The sequence below is a fragment of the Copidosoma floridanum genome, unplaced genomic scaffold (assembly GCF_036245765.1).
Source record: "Copidosoma floridanum isolate Cflo_tuat_1 unplaced genomic scaffold, Cflo_Japanese_pri ptg000030l, whole genome shotgun sequence".
NCBI classification, from domain to species: Eukaryota; Metazoa; Arthropoda; class Insecta; order Hymenoptera; family Encyrtidae; genus Copidosoma; species Copidosoma floridanum.
In genome coordinates, this window is record NW_028321907.1 from 38856530 (window position 1) to 38870357 (window position 13828).

General features: G+C 29.9%; 1 protein-coding gene across 2 annotated transcripts in view; it reads right to left on the minus strand.

Moving 5' to 3' along the window:
• Window positions 1-3792: 3792 nt before the first annotated feature.
• Window positions 3793-13828, minus strand: part of Uba3 (Ubiquitin-like activating enzyme 3) — a 190612-nt gene continuing 180576 nt past the window's right edge. Inside the window, exon 4 of one of the 2 annotated variants that reach the window (XM_089596188.1) lies at window positions 3793-3894. In XM_089596188.1, the coding sequence (XP_089452314.1) occupies window positions 3877-3894 (18 nt within the window). In that variant the 3' untranslated portion in view covers window positions 3793-3876. Of the gene's footprint in view, window positions 3895-10244; window positions 10649-13828 lie in introns of those variants that run through there. The other variant, XM_089596187.1, reaches the window with a different exon arrangement.

Below are 13828 nucleotides of genomic sequence, written 5' to 3' on the forward strand. Positions count from 1 at the left end.
TATATATATTATATACGTGTATATGGTACATTGTCATGTATATGTACATGTATAGCTTTTTATAGTAAGGTATGTGTATTGGTGTATTATCTGTTTACAATGTCTTCATTGCTACATAGATGTGTACGTGTACATACATAAGTAAACATCATATATTGACTGTATATATAGCATATACATTACACATGTACACATACATCATACAGTGTACATATAATTGTATGTAATGTATGCGAATATGTGTGATGTATATACTATATACACAGTCCATATATGATGTTTACTTATACATGTACACGTGTATATATATACACATAATGTATGTGTATATCATATAAAATTTATGTGTAAATAAAATCTCCAAATTTTACTGACTCCGAGAATCGAACCCACATTCTTCGGAATGAAAGTCGGGGACCTTATTGATTGTGCTACGCACCACACCGATCTGTTCTCTGTTTTTAGTACTTAAGGATACCAACTGAGAAACTTCTTAATTAAAAAATTGAGCGATAACTCGGCGTTTCTTATATTATATGTAATTTAGCCCGCGCAAAACATAAAATAGTTATAATTATTTTGAAGCGGTCTAATAATGTTAAAATCGTGTTTTAAAGCTCGTTTTCTGATATTGTGTAACAGTTGGATACACAGAAAAAATAAAAATACCAGCGTAGAGGGTGAAAAGTATTCTATCAATAAACACTTTTAATTTTGTTTCGACAAGCGCAAAATGTTGAGAAAAATAACTTCCAAAATGAAAAAGGCATTTCGGCAGTACCTGTAAGCGTAAGTGAAATAAAGACAGCCATTGATCGTCTGCTTTACTGTTGCGCTTGCTCTTTTTTTATTGTACTCATACAGATTAGCCTTTTTATTGATTTTCTTAATATTTCGCGCTTGTAGAAAATTATAAATTAATATTAGCGTTAGTGTTATTTATTTATCATTTTTAACAAATTTCTTCTTTGTGAATAGGATTATTTTAAAATATAAATATTTTACCATAATGCAAAGTTTTTTCGAGGTCTTCTAATTGTGTTTATTCAAACTTCATCTTAAACCGTCTTTAGTAAAGAGCCAACAAAAATTGCGCACGTGCGCAACTACGCACAGGTATCTGAAAAGAGATAGAGGGACACAGAAAGTAATATACACGAACGTATTCTTAAACATATATATACCTACGTATAAGTAGGTAGTACAGATACTCTTGGCCACGTATTATTGTTCTTTCTCGTTCTCGTTCTTTGTATCTTAATGAACAAAAAAATATAAACATAATTCAATATTTGCTTTTTCCTAATCTATAATATTCACAGACAAAAATACGTATTTGTCCATTCGTAAAGTCTTTGCAGGTCCCTCGGACCGCAAAATAGCCCCAGAGAAAATGGCATTTATCCGACGAAAAAAACTATTTTCATCATAGACCATGAAATACCACCGAGTTCAATAACATATTCTATGATGTTTCACATCTGTCGGGGGTCCCGAGACCCACACCTGGTTTTTTTTAAACTAATAATGATGTTATACCAGTCTGTGCCATGGATAAAAAAATTTTTTCCGCGCAAAAATAATAATTTAACGCCTAAAATAGTAATGTTTTTTCTGAATCTCTTATTACATTGATAAAAAAAATTTTATCTTTTAATCATGTATAATTTTAAAAGCGTGATTCGATCTTTATTTAATTTTATATACATTGAACTAAACATTCGAGTACATAAAACACTATTTATCTTTTAATTTGAAAATTTCATTAATATGTAAAAATGCACGAATTCTGTATTCATTTACCTTGAAATGACAAACCCAAAAACAGGTTGGTGCCCGGTGTGTGAAGCCCTACTTGTACATATATGAGTGTGTATATATACATATATACATATATACTTGCACTTTATCTAATGTGCACTTCACTTGCTACCCCCCCCCCCGATAGCGATTATGATTTCAATTTATTAAAGACTTTTCGAGAAAGTTTCCTTTTTGGGTTCTGATTACCTTACTTTCCATGGTTCCAGTACTAAATTATGAATTATACATAATTAAAACAATATTAAAATAAAATTTATTGGATTTTTATAATATTTCATCATATAAAACATTAACACTTCATAAATAATGTATTTTTCTTGCAAAAGTCTCAAAGAAGTGAATTTGACCCGACAACTTTAAAATAAGTAAAAATCAAAATTTTAAGAAAATATATTAAAATACACCACAAAAAATGTACAAAAATTTTATTGAGGGCTTGAACAAGTATTGTATTGATATTAGGTAGAATGCCCAGTCATTGAACTTCATATTTCTACTTCAACAGTATAAAAAGTGTATTTTTTTTTAATGTAATCCGAAAAAAATTGTACGCAAAGTTGATTTTAAAATTGGAATACGGCCTCTAGAATTCTAAAAAAGCCTCAGGAATAGTAGACATGAGTTTGAATGATCAGTGTAATACAAACTCTCATTTTAGACCTAAAAAAATTGTATCTAAAGAGAACTTTTGCCAAATACTGCCAGTCACAAAAAAAGATAATTGAAGTAAAGTCATAGCTAAGACTATGAAATATATGTTTTAGTAAGAATTTTTTGAAAATTGAAAAATATTTGTAAGTATTAAGTTGATGGAAATAAATTTTGCTTAATTTTTACTAGAATTGGGAAGTACACAATTAAAAAATTAAAAATTTTTAGACATTGCAAAACATAATAATCCGACTGGCGGTCATACTTTTATAAGTTTTTTCACTCAAGTTTGAAATAGTATTGAAAATGTCTTTTACCCTACAAAATTCATTTAAAAGTTAAATCAATAGTTATATTCATGAGATATTAAGTGTATGTGCCGGTTTGTGCAATGGTAAACGATTGCAAATCACAAAATTTTTTCAGTATGTTTTTACAGTAGAAAAAAAAACTAAATGAAAACTGTAAAATAAAGTTTCTATACCCGGAATTACTTCGATTAACTTATAACTCAAATACAGGTAATAAATCATCCTTTCCTTTCATATTGTAAAAAAAGCGGTTTCTTTCTGTTTTAGCAGTTGCTGTGACAAATAATAAATCACAAGGACAAAGGTTTGACAACGTTGTTTTATATTTAGAAAAACTTTTATTCGCTCACGGACAACTTTATAAAGCCTCATTGCTGTTTAAAACTAAAAATGGTATATTATGTTGTTTATTAAACATGTAAATCTGCTCTCAGTTATTTCTATGATTTCTTGAGAATCAGTGCATAAGCACATGATCAGTAAGAGCTAACCTAGGAGTGAGAAGAAGAATGGTGTATGTACAAAAATAAAGGTGATTACAAATGTGAAATGAAAAATACAGTGTGGAAAGACATTTTTTTTATGTAAATAAAAAAGTACGTATTATTGATGAATATTCAATACTAAAGTCATTAAACAAATTCATAAGCAAAAAACATTAACTAAGGTATTGAATTATGAAAAAAAATTTGTAAGTAAGAGATTAAAACAACATAAAAATAGTTCATTAATGTGATCTAAATTGATTAACATATTGGTTATCTATTTGCCTCAGAGTCCAGAAAAAAATACATAAAATTTATATCGTTATCTAAGGAAAGTTATTAAAATAAAATAAAAGTATAAAATATACAGGAGTATTTTAAACAAAACACGAAAGAGCGAGCCCGAGTGCGCCTGCCACGTCGATGATCTATATAGTCATACACTATTACTGGGAGTCAGCTCGAGCGTGCGCCAAAATAACTTCAATGTTTATAGTAAAAAAACCATGTTGCCATTACTTTTTTCAATTTTCGGTTTTTAGAAGTTGTAGAGGAAAGTTAACACTTCATGTTTACGTGGTGTACCTTCAAAAAATATGTTATTTTCATTCCTCACCAACGCTCTGAAAATTGAAAAATTCGCATTTTTCAGATCTTTGGAAATTTTTTGCTTGAAAACTGTGGGGTTTAGGTATATACATCTCACTTTGTTTTTCGTTGTGAATGACTCAAAGAAGCTGAACATATTTTTTTTAGATCGAAAAAATCACTTTTACTAATTTGTTTAAAAAAAATTAGTTTAAACAAATTGTGACCGGGTTGCGTGCTGGCAACACGAAGTTTCTTAATCTGTGGGATCTAATAAACAGATTTATGCGAAAAAATTACTTTGCCATTGATCTAGCACGACGCCGCCAATTTTGCGGCGCAAACCTCCGCTCGCCCCTCGTCGCTCCTCAAAACTTTAAATGTTTTCTTGATCCCCATATAGGCGATCATTTTATTTAGATATATTTGCGTTAGTTCTTGAAATCGACAGTGGTATTAATAGTTTTTCTTACTGTTTTATAAATAATAACACATTCTACACAAAAGTATGATTTATAATACTTTTGTATGAATGCTCATTATTCACGTTAAATTTCTGCTAAAACATCATTGTCAATGTCTGTGATAGTGGATAATTTATTGTTAGGATGCAACGTAACACTTATGTGTGCCTAGTAGGCCATTTTTTTGAAATTGAATTGTGTAAACGTACGAAATTACTTTTCCAAAATCATTTTACTTGCTTACATTATCTTATATGGATTTAAGTTTTGTATGACACAGTCTGAGAATAATATTCGGCATATCATTGAAATAGGTATCTTGAGGAAAACTTTTAAAAACTTTCTTTGTTTCTTTCCATTTTGGTTTATATGTAACAGTAATTAATAAATCATTTTTCCTAAATTTTAAAATCCCATGTAACACATTGCATCTTGGTTACGTTTTTGCATATACCTTGAACCACCAATGAATCTTGAAGGTTAAATAAAAATATTTTCTACTTGATCATTTTTAAAATATATTAATTATTTAATTTAATACGCAATATAAGATCAACCAAACCTTGGCTATATTTAATCCTTAATAATTTTTGATTATTACAAAAAAAGTTTATTCTTCCGCATTCTATCATGATACACACGTACAAAAAAAATTGTTGCAATAATCTTTCAGTATAAAGTATAGGACTGAAAATCTTACTGCTTATTTAATAAGAAGTTCTATACAAATATTATTTAAACGACGGTAGATTGTGTGCTTCTATATAATTTATCTCCTATAGCAAGGGGCCCAGTCTACATCTCCTGATGAAAAAAATAAAGGAATGCCATTGTATCTAAATCCTGTGATAATTTGTATAAATATCTTACTTAGTAATTTCTAATTTTAAAATAATTATAGCCCTACTCTCCTGTTACCGGATTTTTAAATTAATTATTTTCATTATTATGTTTTCTTCAAAAGTTAAATTTATAGTTTTAAAGACGTTCTGTATTTGTATTGTGATTAAAATTTTTGTTTTTCTTTGCACATGCATTTTGACTTATTATTTGTGTGGGTGTTTTAATAAGTTGCTTGGATAACATTGGGTTTGATTTTAAACGTTTTTCTACAGAATTAAAGTTACTATCTTATGTATAATTGACTGTAAGAATGTTTATCTAAATTGTTTACAATAGATGTGTGTCATATGACAAACTTGACCTTGACTTTTTAAATTGTTAAGAGCTTTTTTTTCTCTTACGAGATGTGCACTAAATGATGCAATGGAGAGAAGATTATTGCAAGATTTATTTCACACGAATAGGTTGTTTTTGTAAGTTTTTATTTTTTGTGTACAGCATTTTTATTCGTACTTGTTTCGTTTGTTGACAAATTTTTTGACTGAACAACTATTTTCTGATCTTATTTTACTATTTATGACATAACAAATTGTCGGTTTTTATTAAAGATTGTCACGTTGATATAATGTTGCAACTTTTTTTAAAATTGTGATATTGTTTTCATAATTTTCCTTGGTTTTTATAAATCATTATGACAGCTGTCTTGTCAGCTGCCTAAACTTTCAATGTGAAACTCATTAAGCCATGATAATGCTTTGAATACTAATTTTTTTGTTGACTTCATAAAGTGATAAAATTGTAAGGGTTAATACGGGTATTTTAGAGAAAAAATAAAATAAAATTAAAACAGAGGATTATTGTTTAGATAATCAAATTCATTAAGAGATTTACTGTGTTGTAAGTCTTTTTCATACGATCAAAAAATTCTTATAACATATAATGATAATTTTTATTCATAAAATTCCTTAATTTTTTATGGTAGTATTACCATTTAACATAAAAGTTGAAGGTCTGTTTTTTTTTCAATTATATTCGAATTGATTAGAAGATGTCAAAATTCGTAAAGCTTCACATACATTTTTTCTCTAAACATAGCGGAAAGTTCCAAAAAAACTCTCAACGTATTGCAGTAGTACCTTCCAGGTGGTGTAGAAATTTACTGATAAATACATAACTATTGCTTAAAGATGTAGATTAAACGTACACGAAACTCCAGGCACCAACCTCTCTCTACTAACAGATCAAATTCAAAGACTCTTCCTTTAACTTTAAATAGTTAGGAGTTGGAGCGTGGAGCGCGAAGGAGGCAAAGCCACATAGTATATATAGTATATCCACTAGTATATATATATATTTTTTTTATATTAGAGTGCTCTACGTCCAGCTCCTTTGATAAGGGCACTACTATGGGCACTTAGCACGTGGGAGAAGGAAGGGAAGAGGGATGGGAGGCTTGCCATTAAAGGAGGGAGGCAGAGGGAAATCAGGCAATTATGCTGCGAGGAGTCGCCTAAATCCTCCTCAAGGAGCATTGCGTGGCGAAAAAGCTCATGTGAAAAATCATAGAGGTACTTGCCCGAAAAGGTGCACTGGCTGGGAATCGAACCACGTTCTCCCGCGTGCCAATCCACGGCCTAGCCAACTGAGCCACCACGCGCTCTACACTAGTGTATACGTATACTGTATATACTAGTGGGGCTCCAGCCCCTACGCTCTCCACCCATCAACCCCCCCTCGCAATAACAAAAGACTAATGAGTATGAATTCAATATTTTTATAAGTTTCAAATCTATTTAATCAATTAATTATGATTCGCAAATTGATGATATGTGCCACGAAGCTATTACTGTCATTTTACAGTATGAATTCTAGCAATTTTTTGCTTAGTTTTTAAATTCAAAGAATATACAAGGTAATAAAATTCGGGAAAAATATTAAGATCATTTAAGTGAAGACTTTATCTATAATAAACATGATCGTGCTCATTTACTCATAAATCAAACTTTTGAACTAGAAGATGATTTTATGAATCACTTAGTTTACTGATTTTTGTTCATATTTGATCGGAGGAATAATAATAAGCTTAAAAAAATTCTATTTTTTACAGAAATGTTCAGATATCTACGGCAAATTAAATGCAGATCGAATAAAACTTTTAAAACGATGTTTAAGGAAAAGAAATAGAGTTATCTCTATTGGTGGTCCTGTAGTTCAGGAAAAACATTCTGAAAAGCATGAGACCTAAATATATAACTTTATTTCTCTTGTTGCATAAATGTTATCGATGGAATGGACTCGTGTCATCTCAATATTACATTCTCAAGGAATGACCAGTTACATAACTTTTCGTTTATCGTTAGATTTGAATAATGTAGACAATTTACTTTTGAAATCGTAACCGAAAGAAAAAAATTTAAGTAAGTTAATATAATAGTTTGGAATGAGACTGCAACGATTATAAAAAAAACATTAGGAATAGTGGATAGAACTTTGCGTAATTTATGTAATACAGACATGCATTTTACAACAAATTGATAATTTTAGGTAATGATTTTCGTCACATTCTGCCAGTTTTAAAAAAGAGTAACAGAAGCATTATTATATCCCGTTTTTTCGTCATACTTTCATACATACAACTTGTATACAACACCCAAGGCTACACCGCTTTTAAAATCAGCCTGATACACTACCTTGCTATCGGGGTACACTATAAAAAATGACGTCCTTGTACACCTAAACCCGATGAATTACACTAAAAAAATTTGATGAAGAAGCTTAAACTCACAAAAAATTGCAAAATACGCTAATACGTGATGTATGGCTCTATCAGAAAGATGACTTCGAGAAAAGCAACTCAACGCTTGATAAAATTAACGTGGCATTGAAGGCTCAAGGAATATCTATAACGCAAGAGGATAGTTACGCCAAACTGGATAATTTCACTGGTGAATGGATTGAAGAATATACATTAGCCTTAATTATATATTTTTTCTTTTTCATCCATTCTCTCCATATGCCTGGTTCGGATTCTTTTGGAAAATTTCGATTTGTACCTATTTACAACATTTTTCAGAGAAAGCTTCTATAATGAAGTATTTAATTTTACTCAAAGCATCAGCAATATAATAATTAAGCGATATGCTCGTAATTAATGTAAGATTTACGCTTCTATAATAGTACGACTACAATAATCAATAGAACGAAAAAAAACGGCTTACGTAATTGAAATTATTTCATGTTACATAAATATTAAGCATTAGAAAAATCTGAAGTTTTTATTGGACATAAATTTTTTCTATTGTAGGTTGCGCATTATTTAGTTTTAATAAATAAACAAATATCATATCTAATTTTTTATGGTAAATAGAACTATGAACGAGGTTCACGGTATAAATATTTTATAAGATTATTAGTATTTTTTGTTTTTTGAAAGTATCATGTCAGGTTCTTATACATATTTAACAATACAACCAATAACCTTATAAGGAACTTAAGATAAAAAAAAACCAGCACACTAGCGCACTATTCTAAGGGTTGTGTGGAATTAAGTTTACAAATTATATAGATAAAATGATTACTAAGGAAGTGGTAGAAAGAAGCTAAAAAGGGCTAAAACAATAATATAGAGCAGTTGCTTAGGAAATGTGTTAAAAATTGTGAGGAGAATTCCGTAAAAAATGTAAGGAAAGCTGTGAGGGGAGTGCAAAAAGTAATTAAACTAAGAATAACGTGATAACCGATATAATTTACCTCATTCAGAGATGCAGCTGAAGGGTGGATGAAAGAAGTTCTTTTGAATTGTAAGGAGAGCTTATCAGGTTATCCACTTATTGTGTTTTTTAATTGTGAGGGAGGCTGAGGGGGTGGAAGGGGGGGGGCTAAACAAAAATTTAAGTCAATAAAAATAAGGTAATAACCGATAGTATTTTATCTTATTAAGAGTGGAGCTGATGGGGGATAACAATGGCTGGTCGAGCTGGGTGGCTGACGTGGATGGAAGGGGGACTAAACAATTAATTTCACCCGATAAAAGTAAGGTGAAAACTGATAGAAATTAACGTTATTTAGAGTGGGGCTAAGGGAAGTACAACAGCAGATTTGTGTAACTCCCCTCCAAAATCACTAAATAATACAGAAAGATATTTATTACTAAAATTGCAGAGCGATTATTACTTATTTTATACATTTTTCAGAATTTTCATGTAAAGTTTCAGGCAACAGTTTTGTATCACTTGAAAATAAAATAAAAATAAGGTAAAAAAATGTGTATGTTACTTAAAAAATAACTTATAATATGCATGCAATACAATGTTAAGTTGTGCGATTTTTTAGGGCTATGCTGAAAGTCATGTGAAACAACGTTTTTACAGAAAGTTTTATGAATCTTCACGGAATGTTATCATTTTATCACAAAAGTGCATGCTTGACAGGATTAGTACTTTTCTTTAAGCTGAGACAGATTAATTATTCTCTTCGAACCTTCTGATAGTGTTATCTTTTCTAAAAAATTTATTATGTAATACTCTTCTTGAAGCATTTTTGTATTATTACTGTTTTTTAAAGCATTACTGAATAGTTACCTTATTTCTCCCAACGGACTATATCAAAAGAGTTGTTTATAAAAGTACCAGACCTACTTAGTGGTAAGAAATAAAAATCACCATTAGTCTAAATTAAAACTGTAAACAAATTGGATTTTTGGTAGTTTGCGGCATAGAGAAAAGCTGTAAGAATAAGAATACATGTTTTATTTTGATTATGTACCAGCATTCTAAAATAAATTATCACTAAATAAATAGCCAGAGCACTTTCTCTCTCTATCAAGTGACGTTCCTCTATTATTTTTTTCAATTCTTTTAAAAATACTCATTTAGTCAAGTCGTAAAAACATATGTATGGTTAAAAATTTTTTACAGATTACTAATGTAAACAATGCAAACATGAGTTTCATAGTTTAAAAAATTATTATTTTCACAATAAGTTTGACTAGATACTTTATGTTTTCTGCGGCATAGGGAAGGCTCAGAAGTGTTTTGCAAGGTTCAGACGGATAAAATTTTTTTATTGATAATATAAATATTTAGAGAAAAGTACATTTGGCTTAATCAATAATACACATCTATGACAGCTTAAGTTTAAATACAATCGTGTTAGGAGTCGTAATATCTGCAACAATTATTTCAGAATTTTCATGTAAACCTAAGTCTGACAGCTTCTTTGATAAATTTAAGCGTGTTTTTTCTTCAATACTAGGAATATTCGGAATGTACAATGTTTTCATTTTACCAAAAATATTTGCTGTAACTCCAGGGTTTTTTAATTGCAAACCACTTTCAAAACATAATTTTTCTATTAAATCTTTTAGTTTTATGTTTATATTTTCAATTTTTATTTCCCTCGAGCTTTGGCTGCAGGCTACACATTGATGATTTCTTTCCGCTTCGTATGTATAAGTATAAATTCCATCTGCGTCTGTAAAAGCCTTCAATAAAACTATAAGAACAATATTTACTTGAGTAAGTTAGCATCTTTTATTAAAACTTTTTTTTTGTCAAGATTAAAGTACTAATAGAAATAAATTAAGCAACTGAACACATAATTTATAAATTAAAATTTAATTTTGGTTGATTAATTGCGTATATATTAACATACTCAACATTATAACTATTTTTTTCATGCTTTTCATTCAACAGTTTAAAATTACATTAACCGTTACATTTACAACATTTTTTTCATTTCGTTTCAATAGAATTCTTACAAAGTAAACAAGTATGCATATGAATATAAGTTAATTTGACCTTGCTCAATATTCAAACGATAAATAAATACAAGAAGGGTTAACTTTAACATAAACTTAACAATTCATAACGTTTGTTTATAGAGAATATAATGTGGAAGAACAGAACTAATGGTATAGTTAGTTTACAACTCTACTTTATATTAAGAATTACGGCTTTAGTGTTTAGTGCAACTAATAATATATAGAATGATAAGAAAATATACAAAGTTTATAAAATTCAACAGCCTAAGCTACCTTGTGTTACTACGTATCACGATTCGTTCAAAATCCCCTTTTTATCCGAACTTTGAAAACTCAAATGATTTTTAAAACTTCATCAACATTTTTTCTTATGTTACAAAAAATACATTGAACTTGAGTTGGGCTCGTCCACCAATAATTTAAAAATATGAAAACTGTTAAAGTGATACTTAATTTTTGTTTTGTAATATTTTTGACCTCGTAATGTTGTAAGAAAAATTTTTAAATGACGTGAGTTTGTAAATTCTGTATTCTCAATTTTTGAAGAAGAAGAAGAAATCCTGATGCAAGAATACATAAATTTTCAAAACTGGATGTATTATGTACTTGATTATACAACAGCTTTGTATCCAATTATTTCTAGGCTAATCATACTTGAAAAATTAATGCAAGGTAATTCCTACATCAGCACGTTTTTTTGAGAGAGAGAAAAGAAAAGTTGAGACCATAGCATTCATCAACACTAGTCATTTGACTTATCATATCATATGACTTGGTGAGCCACTGCTTACTGCATAAGTGTAGGTTATTCTATCTTATTTTATTACGGCCTTAGCTTTCATATTATAAGCACTTATAAATGAAACGTTTTATTTAATTTTATTATCACTGACTCCACTTTCTTACACCCGTTTTCTCACTTTTACTTAGACATAAGGAAAAGAAGTACGTCCAAGCATAAAATAAATAAAGAAAAACTTCATCGCTTAAGCACGCAGTTATACATCTCTAGCAGTCGATGTAAAAATGAAAATATGTACTTTTTATGATACAATTTCGATACAACTTTAAACTACTCACTGCGATGTTTATATCGAAGTGGTGTGGTTATCTGTCGAATGAGGGTATTCGATAATTGGGCGTGTTTTAAAAAATATTTAAATATTCAATAAATAAATAATTATAGAGAATTAGAATGCGGATAAGGAAAGTACAGTGCATTGTAATGCCACGATGTGCAGCCAGGCTGGCTTGTAAAAAAATGCCCAAATTCGTTGAATTCTCCAATTATTTTAATACTACTTCCTATACACGGATAACATCTCTAACGTCACGCTTGCGCCTAACGCATACGCTCACACACTTACCATTAGTCACGTAATTAACATCGAAAAAAAACTTAGAAAAACATCCTCTACTACAGCTTTATCTTGACGGTGTAGTATTACATGGCAGTGAATGTAGCTTAACTAAAAAAGTCACTTTATTCATGGATACAAAAATTTCAAATAACTAAAACGTAATAAAAATTAAATCATACATCCATAGAAGCTTACATGAATAAACTAATGAGAAAGAAAAAATAAAAATAATGTAAAGCTTTGCGTGAAAACATTATACAGGAAAAAAAAATTAAATTTGGAACCATAGAAGTATAAAATTACTCACTTATTAGATAACCGAAAAATTGATAAAAACGAAGTGAATATTTAGACACTAATAGAAAAACTTCTACTGAAAAATACTTTTGAAGTTTTAAAATAATAAATTTAACTGAATAAATAATCAACTTATACATTAAATCAAAAGTTAAGAAGTAGATAAATTAGTAGACAGAAAATGAGTTTTTTTAATGGAAAAGAAAATTCCAACTATCATATGAGAAGAGTTAGATATTAAACTTAGCCCATGGCTGAGTGAATGCAGTGTTCAGCTTACGTACACGAGGTCACCATTTGTGTCCTATTAAAAGTGTTTTATTTTTTAAAGAAGATTTATTTCGAGAATAAATATTGAAAATTAAATTTATTGACACACACACACACACATATACAGAGAGAAACTTCAATAGAAAGGTTTATATGCCACTTACAAGAACTAACGGCAAAACAGCTCTGAAAGAAAATTCAAACTTTTGACCGCTAGAGGGCGAGTGGTTATGTTTTCAATGTTACTGTACACATTGACTGAGCCACTTCCACAATCAATTTTATGGAGTTACTTTAATGAGTAAAAGTTCGTAGTAGGCTTCAATAACGTGTGACACGCATATCAGCAGATAGACAATGTTGAGTGATAACACGTCTCATGAAATTTTAATTATTTCTGAGCGTATATGGTATAGAAAAAATCTTTAATTTTAATGATATCTAAAGAACAGTCGCAAAAACCGTTGTAACTGCTAACCACGAAAACTACTTAACCAATCTTGCTGAAATTTGGCATACTGATTCTTGACACTTCCTAGATGGTTTTACTTAAGTTTTTATCTTGAAAAAATCAATATCAATAAATAAGCTCAAAGTTTTGCATAAATATACTAGCTTTAGCATACTAGAAGTAAAATCGAAGCGATCTGCGATAAAATTAAGTAAGTCTGGTTATAATATCCCCGAGAAAATTAATGAATATCATAGTCGTTCCCCGACAGTGCATGAACCATAAAGCTGGAAGTCGTACAGCTCGGTATCCCAGCTGTCGACGACACTGTTCTCTAATGGACAAGCGACTTAAATCGAACACTATCTCAAACCACCAGGATTAACGAATGCCATCAATAAATAGGCTTTCCGATACGATAGCGTCTCTGGCGTAATACCAGGAGGCGTGTAGCCAGAGTACAATCTGCTCTAGCAATTTAGAGTTTTATGACTATTCTTTCAATTGACCTGGTGCCACCAG